The sequence below is a fragment of the Puma concolor genome, chromosome E2 (genome assembly GCF_028749965.1).
Source record: "Puma concolor isolate L17-30 chromosome E2, mPumCon1.1.hap2, whole genome shotgun sequence".
In the NCBI taxonomy this organism is placed as follows: domain Eukaryota; kingdom Metazoa; phylum Chordata; class Mammalia; order Carnivora; family Felidae; genus Puma; species Puma concolor.
This window is the reverse complement of record NC_141681.1, coordinates 5,601,415-5,616,658: the sequence shown is the minus strand read 5'-3', so window position 1 is coordinate 5,616,658 and position 15,244 is coordinate 5,601,415. Positions and strand designations below refer to the sequence as shown.

Sequence of the window (15,244 nt, the reverse complement as noted above, 5' to 3'; positions counted from 1 at the left end):
AAGCAGTCACTGCAGATGTGATTAGCGAAGATGAGGTCATGGTCGAGTGGCGGGGGGGGGGGGTGCCCTAGGCCAGCAGGACCATGTTCCTGTAAGAAGTCGGCCATGTGAGGGCAGATCCACCCAGGGGAGAATGCCGTGCGATGGCAGAGACAGAGAAGGGAGCGGCACAGGGACGAGGCAGGCTCCCCTAGAGCTTTCCAAGCGAGCACGGCCCTGCTCGCATTGGACTCTGCACTCCTGGTCTCCAGAACTGGGAGACAGTGGATTTCTGTCGTCTTAAGCCACCCAGTCCTTTGGTACGGCCGCCCTGGGAAACTGAGGCACCCACCAGACTCCCTTACGAGGTCGCAGCTGCCACTCCAGAGCCTCGAGTGCTGGCAGATCACCGTCCTAGCCTCTGCTGCCCAGCAGAACTGCCCTTACCAAAAGGGGAGCCCCCCCCGCCCCAGCCAGGAAGGTTAGGCCCTGCCAGCTGGAGAGAGCCTGCCGCCTGGGCCTGCTCTCAGGGGCAGGGGGGTGCAAACGACCAGCCCCTGCCTTGAGATGGGGCTGACCTACTGGTGCAGTGAAAGCGCCAGGACCCCCGTGGCACTGGGCTGGAGCTGGGCTCCAGCGGGGACCACGTCCTGGCTCGTTCCCTCTTTTCTGAGAAGGTACGCCAGTCCATCATACTCAGAACCCCTGCCTCAGGCTCTGCTTCCAGACTCAGCTGGAGTCTCGGGGACCCCAAATAGAGATATCTCTCTCTCTCTCTCTCTCTCTCTCTCACACACACACACACACACCCACACACATCTCTGACAGAAACATACATGCACATCTAACATAAATACATCGAATATGTAAATCCATGTGTATACATGGTTAATGCTAAAGGCACCCATATACTTATCCAACATGAATACACACACATAGAGAAACACACACTCCAGCCGTACTATTCAAAGGCTGTGCGTAAATAATCCAGGCCACCTCCACCGGAGATTCCGATCTTCCCTCCCGCCTGGTCTGCCCCACTCCATCCTGCTGCAGGTGGCTCAGGGGGCCCTCAAACCCAGGCCCAGATTCTGCTGTGAGGAGCCCTCCGAAGCTAACAAACCAAAGAAACCCCCGCCCGGTGACATTTTCATTGTGGTGGAAAATTACGTCGGGCTAGATTTCGGATTTCACACATGTCCGTGTGCTAGTTAACTTGACCTCCAGAAGCAAGCTGCGCTGCCAGGAGCCAGAGCTGGTGTGAGAGAAGCCCTCCCTGAGGTGCACCCCCCTCGGTCTGCCCTGCACTGGGGTGGGGGAAGGAGGCTCCCGGAGACAGAGCTCCTCCCGTCAGCCCTGCTCAGAGCGCCGAGTGCAGGGTGGTACCGACCCAGCGCGCCAAAGTCTTCCCCCTCTTCGGTGTCCTACCTGGGATGAATGACTGTATTCCCAGCATGGCGATCCCCTGGCCCCTGTTGGAAATGGACTTCCCTGAGGTTGCGTATTTAGCGCGTCACTCGGGATGGACAGAAGTTAGAAAGGGACGGAGCAGTGAAGTATTCTTGTGTTACCCAGATGGGACCAAATAACACCTGGGTAGCTCCTAGGTGCCAAGAGCTTTGTATCTGTTAACTTGGAAGGTCCCTCTGGGAGTTGTTACAGGTGGGGAGGGGGGGTGGGGGGGAGGGTCCCGTCCCGTTACAATCAGGAAGCACTCCTGCGTCGGCACGTCAGCCTTTCCTCTGCGTGTGCGCGCCCGTGTGCGTGCCCATGTGCGTGTGCGTGCACTTCTGCACGTGTGGGGAGCGCTGTGTGCGTGTTGGCTGCGATCGTTATGGAAGGTTACCACAAGTCAGTCCAACTCACCCAGCGGGTTTCAATCCCAGCTCTCGCCCCTGTGGGGCTCTGCCCCCACTTCCCGTGGCCCTTACAACCTGGGAGGTCATTTGCTTCCTTCTAGTCGAGTGTGAATCAACTCCGTGCACCTGCTTTGGTCCTGTCCTCACAGCAGGAGTATCCATATGTCACGGGTCTGAGGAGCTGGCTATTCATTCTCCCACGAAACATTAGGGAAATAACTTGAAATAAATAACGTGCCCTCATCAGACCTGAACGTCTCCCCACGCACCCCCAGGGACAGGAAATGTCACTCCTACATCATCTAGTGGTTTGGGAAGGGAGTGGCCAAGTGACTGTCATCTGCCACATTCTGTGATGGGCAGGACCACCTTATGAATAGTGTCTACAGTGGGGCTTCTTTGACATGATCTGATTTCCTCTGCACAGCAGCTGGGAGAGGCGGGTACTACGAGACCCCTTTGCAAACTCACCTCGGTGGACCCCATCTCAGTGACCCTGGGGCCAGAACAGTCCACTATCATGTTGGACGGTCCCTGGCATGGCCGTGTGTCTGGTCATCACTGCCTCCGCCCAGTATGTGGCCACTGAGCCCCCAAGTCATGGTGACAATTGAAAATCCCCCCCCACACACACACACACACATTTTCAAATGCCCTCAGGTGGGGAAGGGCCCAGAGGTTTAACCCCACGTGTTTCCAATCCTCTCCAGCCCTTTTCCCTACGAGACGCCGTCCCGGGAAGCGTGCCTGTGCCAGAGAGCTGTAGAGACCCCAGCCTCAGACCTTGCGGCGAGTGAGAGGGAAACGGTGCAAATGGGACTTGGGGACTTTTCCATTCTATCTCCCATGGTAACAGAGGCAGGCTTGCCCCGAAGCTGGCAAAGCTCAGGCTTGAGTCGTTCATGCCCCCAACCCCCTCCGAGTGGTGGCGTCTTGTGGCTACAGGTCACAGGTAGGAAGCCTTTTAGTGTCAGCGTGGCCAGGGCGTCGCCTAAAGAGATTGCAACGGGGGACCCCAGGTCTCTGGGGCTCACGTAATGTGTTGTCATTTATTTCTTCATCTAAAAAAAAACAAACACCTTCCATCCCGATTTTTGTATCTGTGTGCTTCGTATTCCTTTTCTTAAGGGGGACCCCAAATTGCATGAAGGTTGGCCCACAAATCCTGGACCCGTCCCTAAACATCCACCCCGGCCCGTGGGATGTCAGAGTGCTTGGTGCAAAGGCGCCTGCCCTTGTAGCAGATTCACATGCTCAGCCTCCTCCCCCTGCTTTCCAGCCTCTGGACTATGAGATCTCCGCCTTTCACACCCTGCTGATCAAAGTGGAAAACGAGGACCCGCTGGTACCCGACGTCTCCTATGGCCCCAGCTCCACGGCCACCGTCCACATCACTGTCCTGGATGTCAACGAGGGTCCGGTTTTCTACCCGGACCCCATGATGGTGACCAGGCAGGAGAACATCTCTGTGGGCAGCGTGCTCCTGACCGTGAATGCCACGGACCCAGATTCCCTGCAACATCAAACCATCAGGTGGGTGAGCGGCTCCCTAACCGGAGGGCGGAGGCAGGCAGGAGTTGCGTTTCTTTTCCGGATGCAGGCCTGGCTGTCCGGAGCAAACTAGCCTTACGGTAAATTTGTTGGTGATCTGGGCGAGTGGGAGGCACAGGGCACGCTGAAGAGCTCCTGGCCGATCGCGTCAGGACCAGGCTGACTCTCCAGGGATGCTGCCTCCACACCTGACGGGTGGGAGGAGGGTGGCCTCCGGGCAGTGTTCCCAAATGGCCAGAGGGGTCTGCCAGTGCCAAGCAGAGGCTCTGAAAAAAAGAAAAAGGAGCCACCACGTCTGGCCCCCCCTGCATCTCAGACACTCGACCCATCGTCTCGCCGCCATGACTTTGGAAGTCAGCACTGGCTGACTCCACACACAGATAAGGGTATTGCGAATTCAGAGAGGTTCAGTACCTAGCCCGAGGCTGCCCAGCCTAGTAGCAGAGGAATCAGACTAGAAACAGGACGGTCTGCAAAGTCCGTGCTCTCTGCTCAGTGCCGTGGACTCGGAAGCATCAGAGCGGGGGGAGCAGACATTGCCGGTACTTAGAAAGGGAACGTTGGGGTTAGGTTTCCGACAGATAAATGGCAAGCCAAACAAACAACAACAAAAAATCGTCTTCAAAATTTCCGTCTTCGTTTCTTGAGCTCTTTCCGGTGCTTAGAAAGAAGGTGTTGTCGTGACAAGATTTAATTAAATGATCGTTACTTAGGGTGCTAGGCTTGACCGGCTGCCCTCGTTGGTACCGTGTTTCGCGGCAAGCTGAAATCGACATGCAGGTCCAGACGCCCGCTCGTCTCCGCACAAGAAAGGTATTAATCTTTCTTTTCCAAAATCTAATCTTCTTCTCGTAGGAGGAACAGAGAATCAAGTATTAGATGCACTTCTAATAAACACGCGTCGTATTTTCCTGATTTGAAACACCTGGAAACGCGTCCGGGTCTCCACACAGCCACTTTACCGCGGAGCGAGCTGGCAGACGAGCGGCTCACGTTAGCTTCCAATCCCAAAAGGGGATTTATTTTCACAACAAAACTTTCTGAGCCAGATGAACTAGATAAAGGTGCGAACTGTACCAAATCCTATAATAACGTGACTCTGAAATCGCCCTCTTTTTTCTCTCTCTTTCTCCTTTTCCTGCTGGGTACCTGGCCGAGTGAAAGATGCAATTTAAATATCAAAGAGGAAGCTTTCCTTAAGTCCTTAGGTGGGAAGCAGGCAAATGTACAAATTTAGGGTGTCTTTAGGGAAGCTTTCCTGTCACTGTGTATTTCTACAGCAGGAGCAGAAGAGGGGACTCTGGGTGGGGGAGAGAGCGAACTTCCACGGGCTTGATGTTCCTGAACCCAGTGCTCTGCCCTTGCTGCATGACTTGGGACGTTGCCAGTCTTGAAAGTGGTAACTTGGTGGGGTTGGGGGGACAGATGCGGTGACAGACAGAGAGCTGGGCCTGTCCAGGTTCTTTGTTTGAGACCAGCTCTGGCTGACTTAGGCAAAAGGAGGAATCTGCTGGTGGAGGGCTTATTGAACATGTTTAGAACGAGGCCCGAGGGGCACCTGGGTGGCTCAGTCGTTAAGCATCCTACCTCGGCTCAGGTCATGATCTCGCGGTTCGTGGGTTCGAGCCCCACCATGGGGCTCTGTGCGGAACAGCTTGGAGCCTGGCACTTGCTTCGGATTCTGTGTCTCCCTCTCTCTCTGCCCCTCCCCCACTAGTACTCTGTCTCTGTCTCTGTCTCAAAAATAAATAAACATTTAAAAAAAAAAAAAAACAGGCCCGAGATAGCACAGGAACTCGGGCATTGCAGAGTCTCTAGGGGATGGGAAATGATGGGTTGGCACAGCCCGACCTCACAGGGAGAATGAACCACCTCCCGCCATTTCCCACGGCCTGTGCCCCTCACCCACAGGGGCTCACGTGCCGGGGGGCGGGGGGATGTTGCCTGAGCTGCAGTCAGGAGCCTCCCGACTCAGGGCACCTGACGGTCCACGGAGATGATGCTCTCACATGCGGGCGGCTGACGGGGAGGGAGGAAGGAGGTCCCATCCTGTGGATGGAACGTGGAACTGGGAAGGTGGGCCAGACCCCAGAGAGCAGGTCCAGCAGATTGAGGGAGGGACGGGATTCTGGTCTGCAGAGGGAGGGGGTACTGACAAGAGCCAAGCCCCTGAGACGTATCAAGACCAGGGTACGAGCCACTGGAACAGGGTACAGGCGTCCCCCGTTCTACCACGGGTGGGACGTCAGTGGAGAAAGCCGTGTGTTGATCACTGGAGGGGAGGCTCGAGGGAAAACGCACAAGTTTGGAACGCTCTGAAGAGCTTCGTGTTTCTACCGTCCGTCACTACAGATATGACCCATGTCATGAGTTGCCAGGACCGTCCTCGGAGTGGCCTGGCCCAAGGCGGCCTCAATTGATGGGGACGCAGGGACTCAGCATGAGAACGCAGGTGCTCAGAGCATGTCCTTTTTGCATCTTTTGGCTCTGCTGTCCCCCGCGGTCGGCCACATCCTCAGCCACGTCTGTAGGGAGACAAGCAGTGCCGGTCCTCGGCCCCAGCGGCATGCTTCCCAATCGAAAGTTCAAGCCCAGGGCCAGGCTTGGGTCTCACAGAGCCCAGTTGGACACACGGCCCATCTCTGAGCCCCACAGAACAGCAGGGGGGTAGAGTGTCCCCACCGTGGGCCCCAGGTCCCATCATGACCACCAAAGGAGTTCAGGAGGCTCTTCCCAGGAAATGAGAACGGATGCTGTGTCATCAGGACCCACAGAGTCACTGTGACCAAGTCCAACTTTTGAGTCCCCTCAGGAAATACCACTGAGGTGTCTCTCTGGCTGGTTTGCCTAAGAGTTCTAGCATTTACAAATTGAGCTGAGCAGTGTCCGGAGAAACCCCTCTTCCAGCCTTGAAGCAAAGTAAATGTGTGTGTGTGTGTGTGTGTGTGTGTGTGTGTGTGTGTGTGTGTGTGTGTGTGTGTGTGTCTGTCTCTCACACACTTCTCTCTCTGGCCAGACTCCTCACACACATCCCTTCCTGCTGGGGCCACACAGTGGCCCAGAAGTGCCCCCCGTTTCTCAGCCTGGCACTGACCGGGCCCCCCTGCTGCTGGTTCTGAGCTCATCCCAGGCACGGACAGCCGTGTCGCTGACAGGTTGAGCCATTGTCACAGGAGCCTTTTGGGAGAAGAGGTCTGTTAATTACTTGCCGCCCTTGATCCGACACACTGAGAAGCGCTGTCCCTGAGGGGCTGTGTGTGCAGGGGGTGAGGAGGGCGGCAGGGTGGGGCCAGCCAGGCTGGGACCCAGGTCTCTGACGACCCGCGCTTGGCTGCCCAAAATTCTCCAAAAGGCACGGTGACCTTGTGAGCGGTCCTGTTATTGTTGTCTTAGTGATGCTTTGGGGAGCAGGCATGGGAAGAGGGAGGGAACCCTTCATCTCAAGGAGCGCTCTGAGTTCAGATGACAGAGGTGCACATAAGATGCTGTCCCAGCCGTCCTGCCCCGGAGGGTGTCCATCCCGTCAGAACCACTGCCTTGAGTTCTGCCACCATGCAGCTCATGGCACGTGCCCCTGTCTGTGTGTGTGACTCTGTGTGTGCCCATGTAGCTTTCTCTCTGTGTCCCTCTCTGTTTGTGCCTGCCTCCCTTGGTATAGCCTTTGCTCTGTCTGTCCCTTCCTCGTCTCCCTCTCTGTGTCTCTGCCTCCCTCTCCCTGGCACCCACCCCATCACTGCCTCTCTGTCTCTCTCATCTGCTCCCCGCTGTCTGGTGTTCTGCCCCGTCCCCTTCCTCCCCTCTCTCCTCCTCCCCCTCCTCCCCCCCCTCCTCCTTTCTCTGCCTCTCCCCACCACCACTTGGTGAATCTCTATCAATATTGCATTCCCAGATGCTCTGTGACCCCGCCCCAAAAACCCTACTTTCGTCTCAAGTGACTCACTAGGCACTGGGAGCCTTGACAGGCACGTGGCCTCTTCCCTGAGGGCAGGCTCCCTCGCCCTCAAAGCAGGACATCTCCTCCCCACCCCCAGCCCCCATAGAACTTAGGAACTTCTAACTAATTCCCGTCCTGGCTGGCATCCCGTCTCCCATGATGCAAGGCGTGTCTCGTCTCGGCCCCACGTTGGCAATGCTGGCCCCCCGCTAGGGACGCTTTCATCACACCAGGGAACAGTAAAGTCTGTGAAAGGCGCCTTGATCTCTGAGAAACCGGCAACGCTAAAGACAGGAGGTGTCCAGGCATCAGAGTGAATACTCTCACTAAAAAGCCCGAGTTATTAAGACTTGTTAAAAAGCCCGTCGCATTGCGCTCTTAGCCAAATCAAAATGGACATCAGTGGGCTGGTGACAGATGAAATTCTTCTTTTTAATGACTTGTATCTTCTTATCCTTATTATAAAGTTAAGATAGTTCATGGAGGAGACTTTTGAAAAGGCAGTTAAGAATAAGGAAGATGATAAAGAATCCATAATAGCTCCTATAATACCCTCTTAACAACTCGGGTATAGCTCCCTCAGTCACGTGTGAGGGGGCTTCCGCTTTTATTACCGGAATTGGCTCTCATCACCCGTCCTGTTCTGGAACCTTCTGTGCCTCCTTCCCAGGATATGGCGAAGAGCTTTTCCATGTCAAGACACAGCCATTATTATTAATTGCTTAATAGTACTGTCTTATTCTATTACATGGATGTTCTCATTTATTCATTCATCTCCTTGTTACTGGATATTTAGAGTGTTTCCAGTTGCATGCAATCATTTTTCTAAAAAGGTCAGTGGCCATGCTTATAGCTAAATTGTCTAATGCATCATTAATTTCCTGAAGAATTTTTCGAAAGCTCTTCGAGCCAAAGGATGCGTATTGTTAATGCCTTTTGTCATCTAAAAACTTCTTTGTTTTTTATACCAAAATTTATATTGTCCCTTATGATTTGAATCGATGTCATGATTAGAAAGCTCCTCTGCTCCCAGGTCGTGTCGATACTGACGTGTTCTGAAACAGAGCCCCTCTCTCCCCACCACCCCGGCCCCCTCCAGACAATGCTCCTGCCTTCTGGGGGAACCCTGTCTCCACGTCCGTGGGACAGGAGCCAGACATTTCTCCGTGACATTTTGGGGTCTGTAATGAGGAGCAGGCTTGTGCAACGGAAACTATTGGCTAATTACTGTCAGAAGGAGCAGCTCAATGATGATTATGCAAATATGGGAATGACTGCCTGACGTTCTCCAGCAGCGACGTGAATAGCAGGGACTAACCCCGGCATCCTGTCTGTTGATTTCGCTGCTCTGGGGACGCAACCAGCAGCCCGATCCTCTCGAAGGGCTTGAGAGGACTTATTTCACTGTGTTGCATAATCAAGGGATTTCTGCTGAGGCGACCAAGTAGCAATTCCAATTCTGAACATCTTTCACACAGGGCTCATCCTGTCCAGGGGCTGCGGTAAACCACTCTGCAGCAGGGACTTTTGCCTCCACACTGAATATATGAGATGTGTGCGGAGGAGAAACGTTGTCCCCAAGGATGTGAAATGACCTTTCACTGCTCAACATGTGTTTGGAAAGGATCATTCATCCAGGGAGCTCTGTGAGGGTGTGTTGAGCGGCACCGTATCTGTGAGGATTAAGTGTCGCTGAAGACAATAGGAAAATTCAAAATGACAGTGGCTCAGAGAAGATAGAAGTCTATTTTCTCTTTCTCACCTAAGTCCAGAGTAGCCATGGCAGTGTGCAGGGTGTGGATGGCAGTTCCTCAAAGGTGTCAGGGGCCCAGGATCCTTCCTGCTCACCATTCAACCATCTCCAGGTTGGCGTCCCCTTCCTCGTGGACTGTAAGGGTTGCTAGTGCACCAGCTTTCGCATCTGCATTCCAGACAGTGAGATGGGAGAAAGGGAAAGAAGGGAGTCTCCTGTCTTTGAAGGAGATTTCCTGGAAGTCAGCCCCATTTCTGTTTAAGTCTCAATGGCCAAGATTAGTCACGTGACCACACCTAAGTGCAGGGGACACGAGGACAGGGGGTCATTTAGCTGGAAAGAACACAGCTTTGGAGACTGGGATTCTTTAGGAAGGAAGAAAAGAAGTGTGGATAGCATGAGGTAACTGACGTTTCTACCACGAGAATCTTTGAATATTGAAACTTTCTACATAATAAAAAAAAAAAACAGGATAAACTGAATTATTTTTAAATTTCTTTTGTAATGTTTACTTTTGAGAGAGAGACAGAGCATGAGTGGGGGAGGAGTCGAGAGGGAGGGAGACCCAGAACCCGAAGCAGGCTCCGGGCTCTGAGCTGTCAGCACAGAACCCACCGTGGGGCTCCAACTCACGAACCATGAGATCGTGACCTGAGCTGAAGTCGGACGCTTAACCCACTGAGCTACCCAGGCGCCCTCAGGGTAAACTTTAAAAGTTACCACGTGCCACGATACTCGATTTTTACACAATCGACATAACAGATAAGCGTGTTGTGAAAAACAACTGTTTGATAAAAGCACAAGGATTAAAGTTAGTCTTTCGTTCGTTCGTTGTTCATTCACTGAGTTTGCTTAACGGTATTCATTAAGAGCCCAGTGGGGCCCTGACGCTTCTAGCTGTCATGTGTTCACTCGTGCAAGAAACGGTCTCTGCCTACAGCCTCTGGGGAACTTGCAGTCGTGAGAGCAAGAGCATGTGCTCCCTGGGAAAGAAGGAAGGGGGCAGGAGGGCAAGGAAGGCAGAAGATAAATGGTTTCCTGGGGAAGCAAGAACCAGCAGTCCTTAGCTGGGGAGAGAGAGCTTCCGAGCATCACTGTGGTCTCGCTTGTCAACAGATTCCTGAATTCCCCAGAAAGCCCGCTACCCCCCTGCCTCCGTCTCCTGGGAATTGGGTGCCAGCCCCAACTGGCAGAGATGTCCACCATCCACCCCCCTGCCCCCTGACACACGTGCTTGGGAACGATGGTACCGGGACTAAAACGCCTAGCGTTGTTCTCTAAAAGTTCACCCAAAGCACCGCCACCAAAGCCATTTAGTTCCTAAAACCCTGTAAATGAGACCTTTCTCATCTCCCTTGTTGCTGATAGGGAAAGCGGAGCCTCTGAGCCCCCCTCTGTGGGAGGAGAGCAGAGGTGTGCTGAGAGCCCCGGGGGGCTTTGCTGGCACCCACTGAGCCCAGGGAGGCGGCCAAGCCTCGCGACTGCACTCCCCGGGCTCTCTAGACCTTCAGCACCATCTTTCTCGCGCTTTACTATCATCCCCGCCCTAATCCCCCAACGTCTCCAGTACCATTACAGAATTAAGCACTGCAGGCCCAGCACCTGGACCTTCAGATTCTCCAGGGACCTGCCAAGGTGCCAGGAACCTGAACATCTAGCCTGTTGTCTCCACGATTTGAAAAGAAGACAACAACGCTGAAATTAACGAATATCGAGCGCCCAGAGCATCGCGACAACCTTTTCAAATTTACGATCGGCGAACCCCTCTTTACCTTTGCAGGCCGTCTGTAGAGCCCCCTCGCAGGAATGTCTGAGCGTGCACTAGAGAAACCATAGGGGATTGTAGATGAGACTATTCCCGGTCGCCAAATAAGGCCAAAAGCAAAAGCAGAAACGTCGTTTCAAATGTTCTACAGGAAGAAAATGTATTTGTAGGGTGGGTACATTCCAGGGTATTTGGTTAAGACTTGGGCTGAGGCCACCACAGGCAGAGAAGATTCTTCGAGGCTGGAAATTTTTGAGACGGTCGCCGCCCGGCCAGGGACAGGCAGATGGGCAAGCTCGGTAAACAGGCACAGATTGGTGGCAGCCGGGTTGCAGCTGTCTGTGCATAAACATGTTTGTGCGTAAGCAGGCGTCGTTTATCGGTATTATTATTATTGTTATTCACCTTCCGATATCGACGAATGCCCACCATCCATGACAGCATCTGTACGTGGCCTTGTTTTATTTTTTTTTTAATTTTTTTTTCAACGTTTTTTATTTATTTTTGGGACAGAGAGAGACAGAGCATGAACGGGGGAGGGGCAGAGAGAGAGGGAGACACAGAATCGGAAACAGGCTCCAGGCTCCGAGCCATCAGCCCAGAGCCCGACGCGGGGCTCGAACTCACGGACCGCGAGATTGTGACCTGGCTGAAGTCGGACGCTCAACCGACTGCGCCACCCAGGCGCCCCCACACGGCCTTGTTTTAAACCAATCCCAGCAGTGAGGGCTGAGCGGGACAGACAGGCCTCGGACTGGACTTCCCACGGCCAGAAGGGTTGCAGTCGGGAGCCACGCCCATCAGCCGGCCCTTCTTCTGGAACCTTGATCCAAATTGAGCCTATGCTTTGAACACAGAATAACTGAATCAGACCCAGGTTGGATCCTCGTCTCTCTGAACACTGCTTTGCCCACTTGTCCTCATGTCCTTGAGTCTTTTTCCAGTCGTTTCCTTTCTTCTCCCCTTTTGGACATGGAGGCCTTTTGGCTCCGGGGTAGAGTCCGTTCATGGGCTCAAGCGGATACAGGAGGCCCCGTGCAATGATGAAAATTCAGCCCCCAGTGACTTGTTAAAATGCCCCGTTTCAGTTTGCGCTGCTATTCGTGCAAACCCTTTTAACACCTTGTTTAATCTAATATGGGAGCCCATTCGGAGCAAATCACCAAAATGAGGGTAAATCGGGTGAAAAACCATGGGCTGTCTACGGGACATTTTGTTCTGTATCTTCTAAGATCTTTGGAAGCAGATGTCAAAACTCAGTCCACTTGGAAGTGTGGATTTTGTCGTCACTGACATTTTCAGGAACACACAAGCTCAAAATGTATAGTAGCTTACCATTTATTGGGCCGGAAAACGAAGCTTTCAGGCTCCTTTTTATTTAAAAAAAAAAAAAAAAAAAAAAACAGATTTCAAAACCAGATTTAAGAGTTTCATTTGGGGTGACTCCCACCTGTTAAATTTTAATCAGAAGTTAAAGGCTAAATAATAACAATTCTACCTGGGGAAATTAACCGAAGAGCCTCCCTCTACTAAAATATATTATTAACGCTTCATCTTAATTAAATGTGGCTACTGACCTCGATAGCAGGATTTGGAGTGAGGTCCTTTCTGTTTTGTTTTGTTTAATTAATGATTCTTTTCTGGAGTCAACAAACACAGAGCTTGAAATGTAAATGGATTGTTTACAGTGGCGCCTTTGTAGTTTTTAATTAAAGCGTTGTTCTTCCATTGGAAGTTTATGGTGGCAATACATTTTATTGCCTACTCCGCTGTAGAGTTTTTAATTATTTATGTAAATGTATTAGCACAGCTGACTCTTATTTTCAGTGGTCAGATTTTGTGTTATGAAGATGCCAATGGAAAACAAGGTCTAATAAATTAAACAACTGAAGTTTTAAAGATTTAACATCTTCCGCGGCTAAAAATAGAATTCTGGCTTTTATCATGATCCAGGGGTGGAAGGTTTTCATTATTAACCTCAATTAGAGGCACTCGATTCAGTTGACATGAAAAGAGCTGACCATTTGGATAAACAATGGAAAAGTCATTTTACAATCCAGCCGCCTTTTTAACATCCATCTACATGGGTTGTCCTAAATCTGCCACGGGCCAGACTTTCATTACTGAAAGCATGGTTTTGAATTGGTTATATTTGAATATAATTATGACGGTCATCCTTGCCTGCCTGAGAAATTAATTCTCATAGCCAACATACAAAATATTGACAAACGCTAATATGGTTTCTTGCCCACTGTTTTCTAAGCTGTTAAATCTGCTTAGCTGGGTGTTTTGTTGTTGTTGTTGTTTTCATTTTAATAAAGGCATTTGCAATAGACCAGCGTTGCTGCAGACGCTCCCCGTATTATATTGATTGAGAAAGCCGTGTGTCTCAGGATGGCAAGAGAAGTCAGCCGGATGGACAGGAGCAGGCTTATTTTATGAGTGCACTCTGTCAATCACCAACACCAGGCAGCCCCCGAACACATCTAGGGGGGGTCTCGTGAAGGGCTCATCACGACCTTAGTACTAACGCAGGTAAATAACCGTAGACAGCGAGCCACGTAGCTAATTCAAGAAGCGTGTTTCAACAGCAGCTCCCAGTTTGCATTTTCAAGTGATGAGGCTCTAAACTGTCGTCCTCCCACATAGTTTAATTCAGGGGGTTCCTTGTGTATCCTAACAGTGAGTTTCAGGAGAAGATCAGACCTCGTAGAGCCGGCTCGGAACAGCCTCGCGTGCCTGTGCGGAGTGGGGCCTCTGGATCTGGACTAGGGTTGGGCTGGGATAAGCCAGCTCGTCAATCGTTGAATCATTCATTCATTCCACAGGTGTCTGACGAGCACTTACGACACGTCAGCCCTTTTCTAGGCACTGGGGACACAGCAGCAACACAAACAGTTAAAAAGATGTGTCGTCATGAAGATTATAGGCCAGTGGCAGAGGGGGAGAGGAAGCAAACAAGAAAACAAATGAGCAAAATGAATAGCATAGTAGTGGGCGGTCAGTGCAAAGAAAGAAAAAAGGCAGAGAAAGAAGTGAAGGTCTGAAAGTCTAGATTCCAGGGAAGGACTCGCCGATGAACTGAAGGAAACAGGGGTGAGCCGTGCATGTATCTGCGGAAGAGTGGTCCAAGCCAGGGACAGGGGGGACGACAAGTGCAAAGGCCCTGAGGCAGGATGTGCGGAGATATGAGATACAGGGGGTGAGGTATCCCTGGGTCTGGTGCAGAGTGGGTGAGGTGGGGAGAGGAGATCAGAGGTGCACAGGGGTAAAGCTTTTATTCTGAATAAGACAGGAAGTTAAGCCGTGGTGGTTTTAGAGAACAGTAAGTGGGGAGGGGTGGTGGGGAAGGGAGATGGCAAAGACCGGTGGGGAGGGTCCTGCAATAAGCCAGGTAGGTGAGAGGTGGCACGGCTTTGGACTTCGCGTTGGCGATATGTGCCGTGAGAAGCAGGCCTTACTGAATGTGTCTGGAAGGTGATGGCAGTCAGGATGTGCGGACCAACCACGTGTGTGAGAGAGAGAGATACACACACATACACACACACACACAGATGCCCAGGTTTTTGTCCTAAGCAACTGGAAGATGGGGTGGATGGTTATGAAGCAGACAGGCTCACTAGGGAAGGGACTCGGACGAGGTGTCAGAAACTCAGTTTTTTTGTTTGTTTACCGTTCATTTATTTTTGAGAGAGAGAGAGAGAGAGAGAGAGAGCATGCGTGGGGGAGGGGCAGAGAGAGAGGGAGACAGAACCTGAAGCAGGCTCCAGGCTCTGAGCTGTCAGCACAGAGCCTGACACGGCGCCCGAAATCCCGAACCGTGAGATCGTGACCTGAGCCGAAGTCGGACACGTAACCGACTGAGCCACCCAGGCGCCCCAGGAACTCGGTTTTGATGGTACTGAGTTTAAGGCAGAGACAGGGAGCAGGGATGGACAGCAGGCAGGGTCTGGGCTAGACAGAAAAGTCTGGGTGTCATCCACGTCCACATGAAATTTAAACGCCCGAGTCTTTGAGATTCCCCCAGAGGTGAGGAGGCCCAGGGGTGGCCCTGCCTGGCATGTTCTACATGAGGCCTGCCTTCTGAGAATAAGTGAGCCAGCCGCAGTTAAATGCAACAGGTGCTCTTGCCCGGGCAGCCAGACCTCAAAGTAGCACAACCAGAGTCTACACAGGCACCACTTTCTGGACCCAGGGTGGAGTGGACACTCAGCCAGCGGCCGATGAGCCCGGCTCTGCCCGTCTCCTTCTCTCCGGCCACCAGCAAGTCGTGCCCTCTGCCCGGGTCCAGTCCTCCGCCGCGGTCACCCTAAGTTCGCCTGTTTCTTATAGCCGCTCTGATGTGCTCGCAGTCATGACAGAGTAGCTGGCATTTACTTTGTCCCAGACTCTGTTCTCTGTGG

General features: G+C 52.3%; 1 protein-coding gene across 1 annotated transcript in view; it reads left to right on the top strand.

Annotated features, from left to right (window-relative positions):
* Positions 1-15,244, top strand: part of CDH13 (cadherin 13) — a 1,039,261-nt gene that overhangs the window by 939,872 nt on the left and 84,145 nt on the right. Inside the window, exon 10 of the mRNA XM_086688815.1 lies at positions 3,118-3,371. Coding sequence (XP_086544941.1) covers positions 3,118-3,371 — 254 coding nt within the window. The remainder of the gene's footprint in view (positions 1-3,117; positions 3,372-15,244) is intronic.